Raw genomic sequence first — 20,065 nt, forward strand, 5'->3', positions numbered from 1 at the left:
TAGGAGTACTAGGGTCCGATGTTTTATTTGTACATGCTTCCGGTGCAACGCACGGACTCTTTTGATAGCCAAAACATAATGAATAGTGTTTCCCCGTTATTACCTAGATTTACATAGATCCATGAGAATCTCCGGTCCACCGAAACCTTCTTTTTCGGAGTATGTCTGAGTGAACACAAAGCATAGGGCACTGTATTTGATAGCAGATTCCGTGCGAAAAGCCTCATCACTAGCAGCAGATTAGGAATCCGGGCCCTCCCCCCTCCTTTGCCCCCTTTCTCCCCCCTCCACACCCACACCACACCACTTGCTCCGTCGCTCCTCCCCTTTCTTCTTCCCAGCCCCTCGCACAGCCAACAAGACCGGATCGATCAGCCGGACCTCCCCCCTGCGACTCCACCGCCCTACAGCCGCCGCCGCGCAGTCTCATCGCCGACGCCTCGCCCCCGCCTCTCACGCCCGTTGCCGGTCCCGCTCTTCCCCGCCGCCGGGACGCCGCGCTCGCTCCTGCTGTCTACTCCCCGCACCGTCCCAGCCTCTGCCCGTCGGGTTCTGAGGTACGAGCCCGTTTCCATCCCCCGGGCGGCCTTCGTGATTTTCTGGGCGCGCTGTCTAGATCCGCCCGTGGTCTCACCCCCAACCTTTGGTTGCTTGTTCCTCTCAGGGAGAGCGGAAGGGGCCGAGGAGGGGATTCGGGCAGAGGAGCAGCAGCGAGCCCCGGCGGCCGGCGGCGGCGACATGTCGGGGGAGGACGTCCGCAAGGTCTCTCGCCAGGACATACAGCTCGTCAGTATCATCATTTCACAAACTGACTAACACTACTTCCGCTCTGCTGCATTCTCGTTTTTTTTCCTGCCGATTACCGTCCGATCAAGCTAGCCACGGCCTAGGTCAATACATCATGCACGGCGTGTGCTACTGCTATTGCTTGCTGATGTCGAAACGCAAAGCAGCAAGCAACTGATATTTGTTATGTTTGCTTGTGGGTTGGGGAGCTGACTTGGGATGAGATTCCTTGCACTTGTTACGTTATATGTTATATATACGTTGTGATTAAAATTTAGTAAGTTCTTGCTTGCATGTATCGATGATTCATGTTGCTTGTAACTGCTATGCAGGTCCAGAATCTCATCGAGCGCTGTCTCCAGCTGTATATGAACCAGAAAGAGGTGATTGATACCCTCTCCCTTGAGGCCAAGATAGAACCCAGCTTTACTGAACTTGGTAATGGTCTTTACTTTATATACTCAGAAATATCTTTAGCTATGAGGTCCCAGGATTGGTAAACAACATCATAGTTCATACATAATTGGCCTGATGGCTGAAACCGTCGGCAAATTCTGGTTTGCACAGAATAAATCAATGCTTTTGGTAGAAACCATATCTAAAGTGCTGCGTCAGGAATTGTTATATGATGGGGAGATAAATCTTCTGTTTTTAATACTATAAACCTGGCAGAAAATGTTCAGTTCCCCTCTTTTTGACCTCCGAGAATCCATTAGTACAATTTTCTAACATAATGGAAAATCCTGCAAACCACAATATGTTCTCTTCATTTGTCACTCCTCATGTATTTATGCCAACGGAAATATTTCTTTGTTCCTGTTTGTGCCTTGAAATTGTGCAACTTGATGACACAACATAAGCACTAGCAGAAAGCTTGTCTAGATGTAGAAGATTCAGTTGATAGGCTCATAATGTGGACTTTGTTGGCAAATAACGCAAGCAGGACATCATGTATTCATGTTCAACATCCCAATTGTTTGAAGATTGATTTGCATGACCTGCTTTGGGCTGAAGGTCTACCAGTGGACTGTAGCTTCATTAGCATGATAACAGGCCTACTAGGTAGCATACATGTGAAAATGTTTGAACCTGTTAAGTGGAACTCGCATGGATAGCATTCCCCGAACTTCACGGGCATTCTCTTTTATCTCTCCAAAATATTAAATCTCATTCTATCTCGTAAGTTCTTTTCAAATGGGTAATGTATGATTGGTCCTCAAACTTATGGTATCAGTTCACCTGGGTCCCTGTACTCTTGAAGTGCACTTCAATGCCCCTAATGTGGAATAATTTGCTAATTAGCCGTCCCAATGCCACTTCTGTGTCTTCTTTTGTTGATGTGACTCATCTGGTGGAAGATATAGCGCCCATGTTTTTTGCAAACTTGCTGAAAACCCTTCTGGCCTACATAAAACTCACCAAAGCCTTCTCTTTGACCCCATTTTGTGTTGGAGCTTTAGTTTGGCTTAGGTGAGTGAATCAAACACTGTTTCCTTAATCACCAATAGGCAGCACACCCGGTTTATTAGGACCACTCTTTAAAATGTTCAGCAAATCGCTAAACGGTAACTGCTCGGCCAGCTGGCGTGTAGGGGAATAGTAGGCTAATCAGCTAGTTAATTTGCTGATAAATCTGTTAATCAGCTACTTGGTGACCCACTGAACAGGGATTAATCGGCCGGTCAACTGATCTATCAGCAAATATTTTGAACACTGTTCATTTTCGTTACAATGGCTAGGGAAGTTTGAGTGGAATTGCATCCACCAGGAAATTCAACATTCAGTTTGAGTAAAGATAGATCATAAAGTAATTGATAACATATAGCCTGTTTGTAGAACACAAGTCATAAAATATGAATATTAGCATCATTCTGAACTGGCAATAGGATTTGTTACTGAAAGTGCATGTGTAACTAGCAAGCAGTGGGAGTGTGGGACACAAAGCTCCATATAAATCTAATACTTCAAAATATTTGCCAAGCCAATTATGGGCATAGCTTTTATGGCGTAGTGAATCTTGTGGTGACCGACCTTGTTCATAAATCTATAACGCTTATGGCGTATGACGAAGTGACAACATAGACATGTCCTGACTTTGTGTGGTAGCAAATTAAATCACTACATAGAAAAACCTAACTTTGTACTCCCTCCGTTCCTAAATATAAGTCTTTTTAGAGGTTTCACTAGTGAACTACATACGAATGTATATAGACATACTTTAAAGTGTACATTCACTCATTTTGCTTCGTATGTGGACCACAAGTGAAATCTCTTAAAAGACTTATATTTAGGAACGGAGGGAGTATATGCTAAATTAATTCAGCAATTAGGTTGTACATGACTATACCTTGTTGTTGGTCATGTAGCACACACTGTCTTCTTTCCACTTGCACCACTAAAGTATTTGCTAAATGTGTTCAGTTCACAACTCCACATGGCAATTAGCAATGAGCAAGATAAAATAAGCAGAGGAGATGCACTGCACTAGCCACTGCCCACAGATATACTAGCAGTACATGTGGATTGCAATGAGCAAGATTAAATAATCAAAGGCAGTAAGATTAAAATATGCACTGCACTAACATTACATTTGTACATATATACTAGTGCACTATATGTACAGAAAAGAGGAGCTTTGCAGAGAAAGAAACAGAGCACATCACAGCAGAGGAGGACGAGATATCCCAGCATAGGGGAAGAAGAGAGTCGGGGAGGAAGAGGCAGGGAGAAGAGAGGGGAGGAGTAGGAGGGAGGGGTAGCATACCTCGCCGGAGTTGGCGCTGAAGCTGGCCGGAGAGGTGTGCTGCACCTGCATCGATCTGTGGATTAGTGGATGGGGATGGAGGGAGGTGGCGCTGATGCTCGCCTCCCTCCTGGAACTGGATGGGGAGGAGGTGACAGACCTGGAACTGGGCGGAACTGGATAGGGGATGGTGGGAAGAGATGTGCTGGCCGCCACAGCAAGGTCAGAGTGAAGCCCAATGGCCGATTCTCTCTCTCTCTCTCTCTCTCGTCAGAGAGAAGCATGATTCCCTCCCATCCTAGCTATTTCTCGCGCCTAGCTGCTATTTCCTTCCCACCCCTGCTTCCACTTGCCATGCACTCTGCTCGTGTCATCGGAAATCGCATAAGATGACTCCAACCTCGCCACTTTCATTGCAAATAGACACCATGCCTCTGTGGCGGACGCCACATGCATGTTTTGTTGCGAGGGTCACCGTCTTGGCCTTGAGAGGCACCACACCGGTATTATTCTTGTTATGGCGATGAGACGGGGATGCAATAATACTATGATTATGGGTGGTCTGTAACTGTATATCACAGTTCTGTTGTATAAAAACCAAAACAAACTTCTGTAGTTTTTGAAGGTCTTGGTGCAACCTTTGATTCCACATGTTTGGCATGAAATCGCCTCAATTGTTGGGTTAATGGCATATGATTTATGGCACACCGGGGACCTAAATATGCACTTTGGGGGTACATGGACCTAGACGAACCACCCCACAACTTCAAGGACCCCCTCGTATATTGCACCTTCGTAGAAATGTGTGTTTCTTTTGTTGTTATTCTCCTTAATGTTTTGTTCTTACTCTGTTCTTTCCAGTTTGGCAAAAACTTGAGGAAGAGAACCGTGAATTTTTTAAGGCATACTATGTGAGGCTGATGCTTAAGAATCAAATAACGGCCTTCAACAAGCTTCTTCAGGATCAGTTCCAGCTTATGAACAAAGACTATTCTTCAGGGATCCCTTCTATGCCTCTTACTAATGGCTCCAACTCAACAACATGTAAGACAGTGTTTTTCTCTCAGCTTTAGAGCTTTCTGTGGTGTCTGTTTGTCTTTATCTGGTGTAATAATGTAATTCTCTCGCACCATTTAAGTAATGTAGAAACAAGTAGAAAGTAGTCTCGAGAACTTACTCAAGAAGTTTATGTTTACTTTGTCAAAGTGGTATTGCTGCTCAAGAGGGCTATGTTTGTTGCCTCTGCTTTCCATGTTGTATTGACTTGCTGATTTAACATGGTCTGCTATTTTCCTTGTTTCAGTGAAGCAAAACTCATGCTTTTTACCAGAGTCCGGTCCCATGTCTGCAATGCCAAATGGTGCGATGCACAACGGAAGTTCAGGTGGTTTAGTAAATGGTACATCATCTGGTGATCAGTCAATTTATGGTGGTAAAGACATTCACGGTCCTCGTAGTGGTATGGATGCTTCAACCAGCGTGCTACCAGCCCAGAATGCATCTGCTCTGCTGTATGGTGCAGATAATAATGGTACAACAATAAAGACAGAGTCAAGCTATTCGAGCAACGCTGATTTTGCTTTCTGTGGGAATGCTTTCCTTGAATCATGCCAATCAATTGGTGATGCCTCGGGTGGTTCCTTTAGCAGCTCAGAGTTGAACGGACAACCACTGAATGATGCACTTTTGGATATGGAGTCATCGTCATTTGGCTTCTTGAGCCAGATTCCCCGGAATTTCAGTTTTTCAGACTTAACAGAGGGGTTCAACCAAAATACAGGTACATTAATCGGAGAGAGTCTTCCATTGCTTTGATTTTCTTTTATTTGAGCACCTTTTCACCTAAAGTCCATTGGCTGTATACATTATTTATTTACCATTTTGTTGTCTGCAGAAGTATTGGACAATTATAGCAGGTCACCATTTCTCTCATCTGAGCCAAATAACTTCTCAGATTCTACAGGTGGAGAACATACAGGTAGTCAATATTTAGTCCAGTTTTCTTGTTTTCCGTAGTCAGTCGTGAATGATATATTAGCACATGCCACCACCACCACCACCGCAGTAATTTCTTCTCCCTGGCAGTTCTTTTGCATTAGTTTGGTGCTTGCTATTGTGCATGATCATTTGTGCGTGCACGGTAGTAGTGTGCTATTTAAGTTGTCGTACATGCTACAAGTGCATGTTTGTACCGTGCAATTACAGCTATTATACACTTCTTATGAGAGAACTAATTTGTCAACTGAAGTTCTTCTGCCTTGCTTTTACTTGTCTGACTTAGTCTTTTCTTGTGCACAGAGCGTGTATGACTTTTGCCTTAATCACGTCTCATGCTGTGCCTGCAGGCTGAGCAGCTACCCACCGTTTTGTACATATTCATGGAGAACTTGAGCAACTTTCATGTTAGCATTTTCCCTTGTTAGTTCCAATGTCTTGTAATGTAACAGTATGGGATGAGTTGTAACTTGATGGGAACATGCAGTAGTTCTGCCCCCCGGTTGCTTGCCGAAGGTATTGTAGTTGTGCCTGCCTTGTACATTGATGTTGTGGCTGTAAGATCCGCCATTAGTCGCTGTGATGTTTAATTTGCCGAAGGTATTGTAGTTGTGCCTGCCTTGTACATTGATGTTGTGGCTGTAAGATCCGCCATTAGTCGATGTGATGTTTAATTTGCGAGTCCGTCACTTATGTTCTTGCCTTGCATGTACAACAGAAGCTTGTTGATTTCAAGTGAATGCTGAAATGAGAGTTTGGTTTGTGATGCTGTAGTCAGAAACCCAGCATGAACATACATGAATTTCACGCTATACATTGGAATGTGAGTGCAAGAACTCACATGAATATCTTTGCAAACAAGCACTAGACAGACAGATACACATTGTTTTCTTATTATTATAATGTCCTAATACACTGCAAACAATTTCTTGACACGAACAGTGTCTTTTACTTCTCAACAAGGGGAACAGAGCACAGAGGAAATTGTGATTCTAACAGATTATTCTTCCGTCGAAGCCGTGGTTACGAACTTACAATAGAATCAACGCATGTATATCAGTATCATGGGCAGAGCATTCTTGCAATTCTCTTTGACTCTAGGGAGGCATTTCAGGCGGAAAACACCATCTCCGGTAGGTATGTACTCGTCAGCCAACAATTCACTCATCTCAGAAAATTCAGAAGCCTTTGAGCTTGCCGGTGAGCCCGGCCAGCTCCACCCATTTCTCCAGCGCCGTGGCCGACGACACGAACGCCGACTTGGAGGAGTTAATGTCGCTCTTGCTCACTGCAACAAGAATGAAAACAGAAAAAGATAATGTTTTTGAAGGACCGGAGATGATGTTCACTTGTTCAGAGCCCCTTTTCCTAATTCTTCCAGTGCTAGAGCTAAACTGATGAAGTATATATATACCTGATGTGAACAAGGAGGACAGCGAGGAGTTGAAGCTGTCGACCGCGCTCTTCTCCTCACTGCTTGAGCTGAACTGTTGCGCACATACAGTGATAGAAATCAGTCAAACAGTTCTGTGTGTAAGTGTAAGTATCTGTGTTTTTGTTACAAGGGTTTTGCCTTGGAGAAAGCTGCATTGACGTTCTGCACCCACGGCGCGTCGGAGCCGGGGCCGAGGACGTCGCCGGCGGCGGCGAGGTCGTCCTTGTCAATGGCCTGCCCCACCTTGCTCAGCTTGTACACCAGCTCCTGCAAGTACCCTGTGGTTAAGGATTAATTGCCAGCACTAGTTTGCAAAGCATCGCAGATAGGCACTACTACAAGGCATGGCTAGTTTAAGCTGACCGACCTGTCTCGGCGGCGGAGGAGCTGATGACCCCCTGCTTCTGGAGCCGCTTCTTCTTGTCCTCCTTGACGCGCTCCAGCAGCTCCAGGTCGTCGTCGGCCTCCAGGATGGCGGCCCGCGCGGCGTCGCCCGAGGAGGAGGCGCCGGCGAGCGCGAGCGCGGCCAGCAGGCACGACGACGCGATGCCGCGGCGCCTCCCGACGACGACGGCGGCGTCCTGGCCTGCGCTGCTCGCCGCGGCCACCCCTCTCAACGAGGTGGGTTTCTTGGCGACAGGATGCAGCAGCGCGGGCACCTCCTGCGCCGCCGCGGCCGGCTTGGACGCCGCCGCCCCGCCGCACCCGGCGAGCGTCCACGCCTCGGTGACCATGGGCACCATACGATCGACGGAGAGAGAGCGCGCGCTTGGTTCAGTGGGGAGGTTGGTGAGGAGCTGTGGCCGTCGTCGCGTGGGGAAACCGGAATGCGGAATGAGATGGCCGAATGGAATGGAATGGAAGTGAGTGTCCCCTTATCCTCGCTATATCTCGCCGCGCTCGTCACAGCCACAGACGGGTTAGCCTCAGTCGGCCATGCCAGTGTGGGTATGGAACGGCAATGCTTTGACACATGTAGTACGTGCGTTGTAGGTGGCCTCTCGCGGCAGAAAGTAGTTCTGCCCGTTTAACGTTAGCTACGGGCAACATATCTACCCTTCATCTAGACATTAAGATGCGTGTGGTTGCTAACTTTTTATTCTCAGTTTTTTGTTATATAAAAACTATACCGGGAGAACGGAGGTTTGGAGGCCGAGCTTCATGGAGCTCGAAATTTTCAAAAAAATTCAAATTCTCAATTTTAAATAATCTGGAAAAATATGCGAGTAAAGAAGGATGTTATGTCTATGTGTGTAAATTTTTAGGATGAAATACCTTAAAATACGATCTGTATAAAAAAGATAAATTAATGGCCTAGGACGATGAATAGTATCATGTGTTAAAAAGCGTTAAATTTATCTTTTTTGTACAAACCTCATTTCAACATATTTTCTCTGAAAATTTACACATATGTGTGTTACACCCTCACTTGTCTCTATGTTTTTATCAATTTTTTTTAAAATGTAGAAAATATGAATTTTTATGAATTTTTGGAATTCAAATTTAAAAACCATCATGGAGGTCGAGCTTCGAAAGCAATTTCCGCTATACGTGAAGAAATACAATGTTTTGGACTTCATTATTGTCCTTTACTCCCTCCGTTTCTAAATATAAGTCTTTTTAGAGATTTTACTAGTGGACTACATACGGATGTATATAGACATACTTTAGAGTATAGATTCAATCATTTTGCTCCGTATGTAGACCCTTAGTGAAATTGCTTAAAAGACTTATATTTAGGAACGGAGGGAGTAGTTATGTACTTATGTTAACCTAACCGGAGCAATTCTCCCTGCAGAGAGGCAACACTAAGGAGTACAGATATGGAAGCTGGTGGTCAGTTTGGAGGACAGGGACATACAGCATGGTACTTTAGTGAAATCGCTTAAAAGACTTATATTTAGAAACGGAAGGAGTACATGGCATGCATGCCAGACATGGCACAAAGTTGACAGCTCAAAATGTCTTCTCTCACACAATAAATCTAACCTTTTATTGCACCTTTGCTAAATTAAATCGTTCATATACTTTAAGCCATAAGGTTGTATCTGAAATAATTTATATATTTGAACTCCTGGCGTGAAGACCTTTAGAACTAGACCAATCTTGTATACATTTCAAACACGTTTAAAATTTACCATTTCAAATTTCATATGTGGAATGCACATATTTCACTAAATACGAAACAAACCTATTTCACTAGAAATACTTGAAACCAATCAATTTCAAAATTATGAAATATAAAACAAGCTTATTTCAAAAGAGTGAAATCCGTTATTTCAAAATTGTGCAACTGAAATATATATGAGTTTTGTAAAACGACCAATAAAAAGTGAAATGTAGGTTGTGCATGTGAAAGCAAATATGAAACTGAAATTCAAACTATGAACTTATTACTCGGAAATGTGTAACTGTAAGCGCATCTAGTGACCCTTAGTGATTTTGGTGTATTGAAGACTTATAGGTTATGGGACTAATATGTTTGTGAGTGTACACATGCCCTATAAGTCGATGAGGAGTTTGATATATTCGAAGAATATCGACCCCTAAAAATGACATTTTTCTCAATGGAAGGAAAGGGCAAAGTTGTTATTGATGAATGATCAGACCCTCTGGATGGACAATTTCGTCAAGGTGCTTCTTACTCCACCAATGACGACACGACATCTCAAGATTCTATAGCAAAAGCCTCAGCACAACTTCCTCGAGAAATTGCCCCACAAGTGATGACCGATCGTGAGCTTCTTCTAAGTCTTCATCAGAAGGTCGATCGCAACCACACGTGGGTAAAACGGCAGTTTGGTGCGATTCTTTGTGGCATGACTCTCACGCATAACTCTGTGAGGAAGAATTATTACTATCTCCACGAAATCTTCGATCGCTCATGGGTCATCTTGTCTCACCTCAAGACTCCCGAAGAACATGCAGAGATGGAATTTCAGCACGACTTTGACTCGTCATATCCACCAAAGAAGAAATTCAAGAAAGTTCAAGTTCCTCAGCTGGTAACAAGCTCATTTTCTTCATTGTGCTCGACAGATGAAGCTAAGGACCTTGACGACACTGCTGCAGGCCCTTCATCGACAAACGACCCCAACAACGATGGCGCTCCTCCACCACCATCAAGATGATATTCTTCAGGGGCGTTAGTCCTCAGTTTCGTCCCTTTTCGTCACTTGATGACAAAGGGGGAGAAATTTGAGTTAGTCTTCAAGCGGGTCTATCTATATGGGATGTTTTTGTTAAGTTACAACTCTCGTTCTTCTGAGTTGTTTGATTGTATGAGTTGTAAACTTATGTCTGGTGGTGGTCTGACACTTTTGAACTGCTTTTCTTGCATGCTTATTCCTCATGATTGATTAATGCACGCATGCTGAATTTTGTGAGACACCACTTTTCCGGACCTCGAAAACCATCTTCCTGTATATCAATCTTCATCTCTGGACCAACTTTCGGTTATCACCACACATAACTCATTAATACCAAATCGTCACCGAACCTTAAGTGTGCAGACCCTGCGGGTTCGAGAACTATGCAGACATGACCGAGACACTCTCCGTCAACAACCAATAGTGGGACCTGGATGTCCATATTAGCTCCTACATATTCTATGAAGATCTTTATCGGTCCAACCACACGTCAAGGATTCAATCAATACCGTATACTGTTCCCTTTGTCCATCGGTATGTTACTTTCCCGAGATTCGATCATCGGTATCTCCATACCTAGTTCAATCTCATTACCGGCAAGTCTCTTTACTCGTTCGGTAATACAAGATCCCATGGCTAACTCTTTATTCACATTGATTGCAAGCTCATCGTGATGTTGTATTACCGAGTTGGTCCTGAGATACCTCTCTATCACATGGAGTGACAAATCCCAATCTTGATCCATGCCAACTCAACAGACACCCTCGGAGATACCTGTAGAGCACCTTTATAGTCACCCAGTTACATTTCGACGTTTGATACACACAAGGTACTCCTCCAGTGTTAGTGAGTGTCACAATCTCATGGTCATAGGAACAGATACTTGATATGCAGAAAATGATAGCAATAAACTGACACGATCATATGCTACGTTCATAGTTTGGGTCTTGTCCATCACATTATTCTCCTAATGATGTGATCCCGTTATCAAATGAGAACTCTTGTCTATGGCTAGGAAACCTTGACCATCTTTGATCAATGAGCTAGTCCATTAGAGGCTCACTTGGGACAGAGTGTTGTCTACATATCCACACATGTATTTGAGTTTCCAGTCAATTCAATTCTAGCATAGAGAATAAACGATTATAATGAACAAGGAAATATAATAATAACTAGTTTGTTATTGCCTCTAAGGCATATTTCCAACACATAGTACATACCCTTGTAGACCGTTAAGCAGAAATGTTAAAAATATGGTTGATGTAGTCATACGTCTTCGTGATCCTATCGCGATACGTCCCGATCAAGCGTCAAACGGACGACATCTTCGCGTTCAACACATGTGCAACTCGATAACGTCCCCACCTCCTCGATCTAGCGAGCGAGGGCGGAGTAGTAGATCGGTTCTCAACCAGCATGACGGCCTGGTGGAGGTCATGGTGGAGCTAGTTCAGCAGGGATTGACCAAGCACTACTAGAATAAGGATGGAGGAGCTACGGAGTAACGGGAGAGAGAGGGGCGCCAAGGGCTTGGTTGTGCTCTTGGGGCACCCCCTCCTCTCTACATATAGGTGGAGGGGTGATACGTCTCCAAATTATCTATACTTTTTGTTTTTTCCATGCTATAATATTATAATTCTAGGATACTTTTCTGGTATTTATTTACTAATTACTATTATTTTGTTAGCACTAACCTATTAACCCGGTGCCCAGTACGAGTTGTTGTTTTCTGCATGTTTTTATCTTTTTAGGTTTATAGTACCAAATGAAGTCCAATCGCCCCAGAACTTTTTGATGATTTTTTCTAGACCAAAATAAGACCTGGAAGCTTTGGGAGGAGACGAGAGGCCACACGAGGGAGGCACCACACATCACGACTCGCCCAAGGGGTGGTCGTGCCCTATTGTGTGGTGGGCCCTCCTGGCGCCTCCTCACGTCCCTATCCATCCTATAAATTCTAATAAATCCCAAAAACTCTAAGGAGCCTCCCAAAACACTTTTCCGTCGTCGTAAGTCTCTGTTCCGCCGTGTGCTCATTTGGAGCCCTTTTCTGGTGCCATGCTGGAGGGGGGATCGATCAGAGAGTGCCTCTACATTATCCTTGCTCCTCCCATGGTGATGTGTGAGTAGTTGACCATCAACCTACGCATCCGTAGTTAGTACCTAGATCTCTCTCTATTGATCTTCAATACAAGGACCATCGCGTCTTCTCTTTGATATATATGATGTAACTATTTTGTGCGGTGCGTTCAGATTATTCATGATAAAAGATCAGAGTCTTCTCGGAATTCTATATTTGATTATTATTTGCATGATTATTATAGCTTCATAAATCTCTTTGATATACTGATTTGGTTTGGCCAACTAGATTAATCTTTCTTTAGTGGGAGGTGTGTGTTGTAGTTTGTTCAATCTGATGGTGCTCTATATCCCAGTCACATAGTAGGGGAAAAGACACGTCTTTGTATTGTTGCCACTTAATACTCTAGATGCATGGTGGATAGCTGTCGATGGATGGAGTAATAGTAATAGGTCCAGGCAGGAGTCAACCTATTTGCTTGTGGACGTGATGCCTATATACACATGATCATTGCCGTGAAAATCACATAACTACACGCTTTCTTGTCCATTGCCCAACAGAAATTTGTTTACCCATTGTATGCTTATTTTATGAGAGATGCCACTATAGAAAACTATGGTCCCCGAGTCTATTCACTTATATATTTACAATCACTACAATTTTCTTGTTGTTCTTATTTACTTTTTATTTTATTTTTCAATTTTCAATTATCTACTATCATCTACACACTTCACTTGCATCCAAATAACGAGTCCAAGGGGATTGACAACCATCTTACCCGCATTGGGTGCAAGTGTTTGTTTCTTTGTGTGCAGTCGCTGAAGACGGGGTTGCGTGTGATATGTCTCCAATGTATCTATAATATTTTATTGTTCCATGTCGATATATTATCATTCTAGTATGCTTTTGAAGTATTTATTTACCATTTTATATTATTTTTGAGCACTTACATATTGACCCAATACCCGGTGCCAGTTGTTGTTTTATGCGTGTTTTTCACTTTGCAGGTTTTCCATACCAAACGAGGTCCAATTGCCCTGAAACTTTTTGATGTTTTTTTCTGGACAAAAAGATGACCAACGAGCATTGGAAGAAAGCTGGAGGCCTCAGGAGGGGCCCACAAGCTAGCAGGGCACGACCTTGGGGCCATGACCTGATAACTTGTGCCCCCCTCTGGCCCTCCCGGCTCCGTTCTTCGGTTTATAAATTTTTATTTACCCTAAAAATACGAGAGCAAGTCCCGAAACAGTTTTTACTCCGCCGCAAGTCTCTGTTCCGACGGGATGCCATCTGGAGCTCCGTTTGGGCACCCTGCCGGAGAGGGGATCGATCATAGAGGGCCTCTTTATCAACCTTGCTGCCCTCAAGATGATGTGTCAGTAGTTCACCATAGACCTACGGGTCCATAGTCATTACCTAGATGGCAATCTCTTTCTTTGATCTTCAATATAATGATCATCGCATCTTCGCTTTGATCCATATGGTGTAATTCCTTTTGTGTAGTGCGTTTGTTGGGATCCGATGAATTGTGAGTTTATGTTCAGATTATTAATGATAAATATTTGAGTCACTTTTGAATACTTATATGATTCTTATGTGCATGATTATGATAACTTCATAATTCTCTCCGTTACTGAAATAGTTTGGCCAACTAGATCAGTATTTCTTCGGTGAGAGAGGTGCATTGTGGTAGGTTCAACTTGACGAGTTTCTATATCCCACTAACAGAAGGGGACAATATGCGTCTTTGTGTTGCTGCTACTAAGGATAAAATGGTGGGGTTTATTCATATTGCTTGAGTTTACTTTGTCTACATCATGTCGTCTTACTCCATGCATTACTTCATCTCTCATGAACTTAATACGTAGATAGGCAAGCATAGAAGCGCTCTTGAAGTGAAGTAGTAGTAATAGGTGCAGGTTTTAGTGTGCCTATTTGTTTATGGACGTGATGCCTATATACATATGATCATTGTCGTGAATTGCCCAACAGTAATTTGTTTACTCACTGTATGCTATTTTTCCATGAGCGATGCCATTAGGTAAAGCTATGGCCCCGGGTCTATTTACAACATATTAATAAAACCATCATTACCTTGATGTTATTTACTTGTTTTTATTTTATCCCTCACTTGCTTGCAAATAACAAGACAAGAGGATTGACAACCCTCTTGCCTGCGGTGCAAGTTGTTTGTTCTTTTCTGTGCAACCGCTGAAGACGGTTGTGGTTGATATTCCTATTGGTTCGATAAAGCTTGGTTTCATGACAGAGGGAAATACTTACCCACATTGTGCTACGATAACCCGTTCATCTTCATGGAAGACCCAACGTAGATCACGAGTATTAGGAAGGATTTCCGGCGCCGTTGCCGGGGAATATCATCACCAACTACTAAGTAACTCCACACAAAATTTCATTCACTCGTTCCTTTTTTTATTTGCTGGTATATTTAGTTTGTCTCATAAAAAATAAAAATACAAAATATTTATATTTACTTTCTACTTGTTTGAAGTCATGGGTAGTTCTTCCTTTGTTCATGTTACTCCCAATAATGATGTTGTCAATTTGAATCAAAGGGGAGGAGAAAGTTTGAAGGATGCATGGTATAGGATTTTTCTACGCTCAAAATAAAGCAACTAATAAGCTATCTACTACTATGTCGCTCCATAATTTTTATGTTGGTGTAACAACTTGGTATAGGTTTGTCCTTGACACCATCAACTGTGGGAATTTCCTTTTGTGTCACACTTTGGACGCCTATAATGCCATTGAAAATCTTGTTGGAACACCACCCATTATCACTAATGACACCAATTTAATCTTGGAACATGTTATGCAAAGTCTTGATGCTATTGAAAGGAAAATGGTTACTCACGAACCAATTGAGGAATTAGATAAAAAGTTACATAATCATATCACCCAACTTGGGTCGCATGTAGGAATGACTTTGAAATATTTAAAGGATAAGGGCATATTTATTGATGAGAGGGCGGAATAAGGTTTGACTAGAACTGATAAAATGGAGGAGGTGATTGACAAAGTGGGTTCCGCTTTTACACCTTCTAAAACCAATGCTAGTGTTTCTCAAGACAAAAGTCCCAACTTCATATACGTTCCTAAGAGCATGAGTACGCCTCCTACCAAAAGAAACCAAGATCTTAAAACGATTAGTGTTCATCCCAAATTCATAGATATGATAAAGAATAGTATTTGCAAGTCTTTTCTTGTTCCCACTATCTAAGGTTGTACTATTAAGGAGCTTGATGACAAAGATGACAACACTTGAAACTATGCAATATGCCTACTTAGGAGCGTAAAACAATAGCGCTTGTTGGGAGGCAGCCCAATAGTTATCTTCAAATTTTGCTTTTTGTTTTTATTAGTGTGTGATAACATGATTATTGCCTCTGTAGTTATTGCGTTTTTATGTTTTAATAAGTGTTTGTGCCAAGTAAACCCTTTGGGATGATTTGCATAATGAGTAGAATTGATATGGTGCCAAAACAGAAACTTTGATGCCGAGTGCAGAATTTCTCTGATTTTACTGGAATGTTTTTTAGCTGAATTTTTTATATGGAATTCTACAAAAATTCCTCAGATCGTCATATTTTTCAGAATTTGCGGAGTTACACAAGTATATGTTCATTAGAGATTACTACAAACTGTTCTGTTTCAGTCAGATTCTGTTTTTGCATGTATAGTTTGCTTCTTTTGATGATGCTATAGATTATATCGGGGGGCATAATACATGGAGGAGTTAAGATATAGTACTCTATGTTAAAAAATAAGAATCAATATGTAACAACACCTGAAAGTATATGATAAGTTGCTTATACTAACGGATCTCACGAAGTTTTGTTGAGTTTTATGTGATTGAAGTTTTTAAGTTTTGAGTATTGTACCGATGGAAAAAAGATTGAGGAGCAGCAAAAGCCTAAGCTCGGGGATGCCCAAGGCTGCCCAAGGTAATATTCTAATAAGACTCAAGCGTCTAAGCTCGGGGGTGCCCCAAAAGGCATCCATCTTTTTGTCTCAATCCATCGGTATGTTACTTGGAGCTATATTTTTATTCGTCACATGATATGAGTTTTGCTTGGAGCGCCATTTGATTTTGTTTGCTTTTAATTTCAGATTACCACAATCATTGTTTTCTGGACACACTTATTTGAGAGAGAGATGACATCATCACAATTTGTTAGAATACTCTATGTGCTTCACTTATATCTTTTGAGCTTAGGAGTTGCTCTAGTACTTCACTTATATATTGTTGAGCACGGTGGTGTATAGGTTTTATAAAAATATTATGCTCTCGTTCTTCACTTATATTTGTTTGAGAGATGGACATATAGTGATGGTAATTTTCATGAGTCATAAAACTAGACAAAAAATAATGAGTATCCAATGAATGATGATAAAAACCACCATGTAGCAAATATATAGAAATTGTGGGTTAATGATATTGATGCGGTGATATGAAAAAGGTGCGAGTGCATTATTTTTAATTTAGATAGGTGTAAATATTAAGAGATGTTAAACTTCTTATTCATCTAAAAATTTAAAAATGCATGGTGATGATGTGTGAGCATTTCTATTCCTCGTTGAAAATTGTGTGTTGTTTTGTGTCGGAGTCGTGTGATGGTTAACTCCTTCCAACCCTCTCCCTCGGGGAATGCGAGTAGTACTTTGATTTGTGATAAAACTAATAAAACTTTGCAATAAGTATATGAGTTCTTAATGACTAATGTGACACCATGGACATACACACTCTCACCTCCTCATATTTGCTAGCCTCTTCGGTACCGTGCATCTCACCTTGAGTATTGGTGCAACTTTCGCCGGTGCATCCAAACCCCGTGATATGACACATTTTGTTGCACATTAACCTTTTTATATCCTCCTCAAAACAGCCACCATACCTATCTATCATGGCATTTTCATAGCCATTTCGAGATAAATTGCCATGCAAATGCCATCGTCACTTCACATGACTAGTTCGTTCATCATCATAATGATTTGCATGATAATATAGATCTGACATAGTATTTGTGGAAAAGCCGCCATTCATCATATTTTTGATACATGCCACGCTAGATTTTTACACATCCTGGTACATTTCCAGAGGCATTTCTTCAGTCATATGTCCTATCAGTTTTCATGATGAGTTGTAAGTAAATAAAAGTGTGATGATCATCATTATTAGAGCATTGTATTGGTGAGGAAATAAAAATGGGGGAGGCCAAATGATCCCACCATAAAAAATAGAAAAATAGAGAAGGGACTTTGCTACTATCCTTTATCACACTTGTGCCTCAAAGTGGCATCTTGTTCTTCATATAGAGAGTCTCATGTTATAACATTCTTATTCTTGTGGGAATCACTTTTTCATAAGGCTTGTATATTACGATGACGGGGATCCTCAAATTCCCAAGGTCTTCATGAGGAAGCAAGTTGGATGCACAACCCACTTAGCTTTAGTGGAGCTTTCATACACTTATAGCTCTTGAGCATCGTTTGCATGGAAATTCCTACTCCTCGCATCGATATCTACCGACGGGCATCTCCATAGCTCGTTGGTACACCTAGTTGATGTGAGACTATCTTCTCCACCTTTACCGCTTTGAAACCTACCATCATATTCTATTACACCTTTATGCTATGTCCAATGGTTCACGCTCATGTATTGTCTGAAGAATAAAAAGTTGATGCATATTGAAAAAGTACGATCCAATTGCCTGACTTGAACACCGTGGTGCTTGACATTTGTATTAATGTGGTGAGGATGGAACCATGCCTTGCTAATGTAATAAAGATGGATGGAATGTAAAATAATCTTTGCGGATCGTATACTTTGAAAGATTAATGATTTGCTGCTTATACGTATTAGTATTGCTATGTTAATGTTTGTTAATTCATCGTTTCTCAATGAGCATACATTCATGGGTTACATCATGGATAGCATGTCACATCAAAAATTCTGTTTTTACCATTTACCTACTCGAGGACGAGCAGGAATTAAGCTTCGGGATCCTTGATACGTCTCCAACGTATCTATAATTTTTTATTGTTCCATGCTGATATATTATCATTCTAGGTATGCTTTTGGGGTATTTACTTACCATTTTATATTATTTTGTAGCACTAACCTATTGACTCAATGCCTAGTTGCTGTTTTCTGCATGTTTTTCACTTTGCAAATTTTCCATACCAAACGAGGTCCAATTGCCCTGAAACTTTTTGATGATTTTTTCTGGACCAAAAGAAGACCAACGAGCAATGGAAGAAAGCTGGAGGCCTCACGAGGGGCCCACAAGCTATCAGGACGTGGCCTGGGGGCCTGATAGCTTGTGCCCCCCTCATGGCCCTCCCAACTCCGTTCTTCGGCTTATAAAATGTTCTAAGAGCTGTCCGCCATGCATGCTCGACGGGACGCATGAGAGCAGTCTACTGTGCAGGCTCATGGAGAAGCGATACTTTGACCTCCACCCCCCGCTCGTCTCACTCCCAACTTCTGAATTAATGGCGGCCGACTTGCTGTTTATCATGCGGTTAATGCACCTGGACGGAGGGACTAGTCTGCTTGTGATCCCATTACCCCCCCTCAATGTAACCACTGTTTTGTCCCTGCCACGCTGAGAACTTGACTTTTCGTCAGTTTTTGACTCGTATACATGTACCTACAAACGAAATAATATAACAAAAAATTCGCACTAGGGAAGGTTGATAATTCTATTACATATTCAGGATAATAAAATGCCACATGCGGTAACTCTCAAAAGACACATAGGCAAAAGAAGAAGGAAGAGGATGAAGAAGTAATACACATACAACGATCTGGGCCGCTGCTATCTATTTCTTGATGGGTTGTTGGGCACGGAGTTCCTTAATCTCCTTCTTCATCGTCTCCACGACCTCCATCTCCTCTCACCTCTCCTTACTTCTTTCAAGTATGACTAATTAACAAAAACCTATCACTAATCTAATCTAGTCTAGCACTAAACCTAGTAAACTACATATGTAGTCTAATCTAACAACTAAAAGGCAAAAGAAGAAGAAAAACTAGAAGAAAAACAAGAAAAAAACTCATCTGAGGGCAGTGTGGTGCTGGAGCGGCAGGGTGCAAAGGCCGGGACGGTGCTGCACTGGGGCGGCAAGGTGGTGCTGGGTCGGGCAGGGGCACCAGTGGCGGGGAGGGGTGGCCACGAGGAGGATGGCCGGTGCAGGGAGGAGGTCCGGCAAGGGGTCGCCTGCCGCGGGGATCTGCGATGGTGGTGAGGGAGAGGTCATGCACGCGGTGTGTGGGTGGAGAGAGAGAGAGAGGGGGAGAGAGAGGGGGTGCGGCCGGGGGGAAACGACCGTTAGAGGAACTTAGCGGGGATCTAGAAGGTTCCCAAAACCGGGGCACTGCAAACCTTGGAAGACCGTCAGCATCCACCCAATCACCGGCGTGAATCAGAACACCGACACATACTAGGGGAGAATCAAAACAACGTTCGACGAACGCAAGCTGGTCGACCCCGACTTCGTCAACATCCACATGGACCATGGCGAACCACTGGTCAACAATCCAGCCGTCCTACAAGAAGTGGCATGGGATCATCTAGGAGGTCGCTGCTCGCCCGGAAAGCGGCGCCAATGTCGAGGGTCAGGTATGGACATAGTTCGTAGGCCCCAGTTCGTCGCATCGCCGTGTACTTTGACGACATGTGTTTGCTCGCGGGTTGTGCAAATGTTTCGGATGTTCGCCTTGTATCGCGCCGACAACGAGGACCAAGAGTTCGAATCTCTCTCGATAAGGCCAAGGAGACCTACAACCCGGACGCGCTTGCCCCGACTGCGACAGAAGGGCGCCCAGATGGCACCAAAAAAGCCAGCGCGGC

General features: G+C 42.8%; 2 protein-coding genes across 7 annotated transcripts; one reads left to right on the forward strand and one right to left on the reverse strand.

Annotated features, from left to right (window-relative positions):
* The first annotated feature begins 233 nt into the window (after positions 1-233).
* Positions 234-6,198, forward strand: LOC123407144. 6 transcript variants are annotated; one of them, XR_006612545.1, is made up of 8 exons: positions 234-557; positions 665-786; positions 1,119-1,224; positions 4,391-4,573; positions 4,833-5,309; positions 5,424-5,510; positions 5,828-6,040; positions 6,125-6,198. XR_006612545.1 is itself a non-coding variant. In XM_045100211.1 (7 exons), exons 2-7 carry the CDS (start codon positions 739-741, stop codon positions 5,836-5,838), a joined length of 912 nt encoding a protein of 303 aa, XP_044956146.1. In that variant the 5' UTR covers positions 234-557; positions 665-738; the 3' UTR covers positions 5,839-6,198. The 6 variants fall into 6 exon arrangements, 5 of the variants coding, with proteins under 5 accessions (XP_044956146.1, XP_044956148.1, XP_044956147.1 ...); XM_045100211.1 differs by having other exon boundaries at positions 5,828-6,198; XM_045100213.1 differs by having other exon boundaries at positions 5,875-6,198.
* Positions 6,199-6,389: 191 nt separating this feature from the next.
* On the reverse strand, positions 6,390-7,906 carry LOC123407145 (thylakoid lumenal 16.5 kDa protein, chloroplastic-like). The gene is made up of 4 exons (XM_045100216.1): positions 7,327-7,906; positions 7,098-7,237; positions 6,939-7,011; positions 6,390-6,812 (listed from the first exon to the last, which is right to left on the reverse strand). The coding sequence occupies exons 1-4, from the start codon at positions 7,700-7,702 to the stop codon at positions 6,703-6,705; spliced, it is 699 nt and encodes a 232-aa protein (XP_044956151.1). The 5' UTR covers positions 7,703-7,906; the 3' UTR covers positions 6,390-6,702.
* Positions 7,907-20,065: the final 12,159 nt, after the last annotated feature.

Source organism: Hordeum vulgare, chromosome 7H (assembly GCF_904849725.1).
Source record: "Hordeum vulgare subsp. vulgare chromosome 7H, MorexV3_pseudomolecules_assembly, whole genome shotgun sequence".
Classification (NCBI taxonomy): domain Eukaryota; kingdom Viridiplantae; phylum Streptophyta; class Magnoliopsida; order Poales; family Poaceae; genus Hordeum; species Hordeum vulgare.

What these genes read in the sequence shown, in the direction of transcription:
- LOC123407144 (XM_045100211.1), top strand. Translation starts at nt 739, where the DNA reads ATGTCGGGGGAGGACGTCCGCAAGGTCTCTCGCCAGGACATACAGCTC. An exon ending in CTCGCCAGGACATACAGCTC is followed by an intron (nt 787 to 1,118) that starts GTCAGTATCATC and finishes ACTGCTATGCAG; the next exon opens with GTCCAGAATCTCATCGAGCG. An exon ending in ACCCAGCTTTACTGAACTTG is followed by an intron (nt 1,225 to 4,390) that starts GTAATGGTCTTT and finishes TGTTCTTTCCAG; the next exon opens with TTTGGCAAAAACTTGAGGAA.
- LOC123407145 (XM_045100216.1), bottom strand. Translation starts at nt 7,702, where the DNA reads ATGGTGCCCATGGTCACCGAGGCGTGGACGCTCGCCGGGTGCGGCGGG. An exon ending in CTCCTCCGCCGCCGAGACAG is followed by an intron (nt 7,238 to 7,326) that starts GTCGGTCAGCTT and finishes CCTTAACCACAG; the next exon opens with GGTACTTGCAGGAGCTGGTG. An exon ending in TCAATGCAGCTTTCTCCAAG is followed by an intron (nt 7,012 to 7,097) that starts GCAAAACCCTTG and finishes TGTGCGCAACAG; the next exon opens with TTCAGCTCAAGCAGTGAGGA.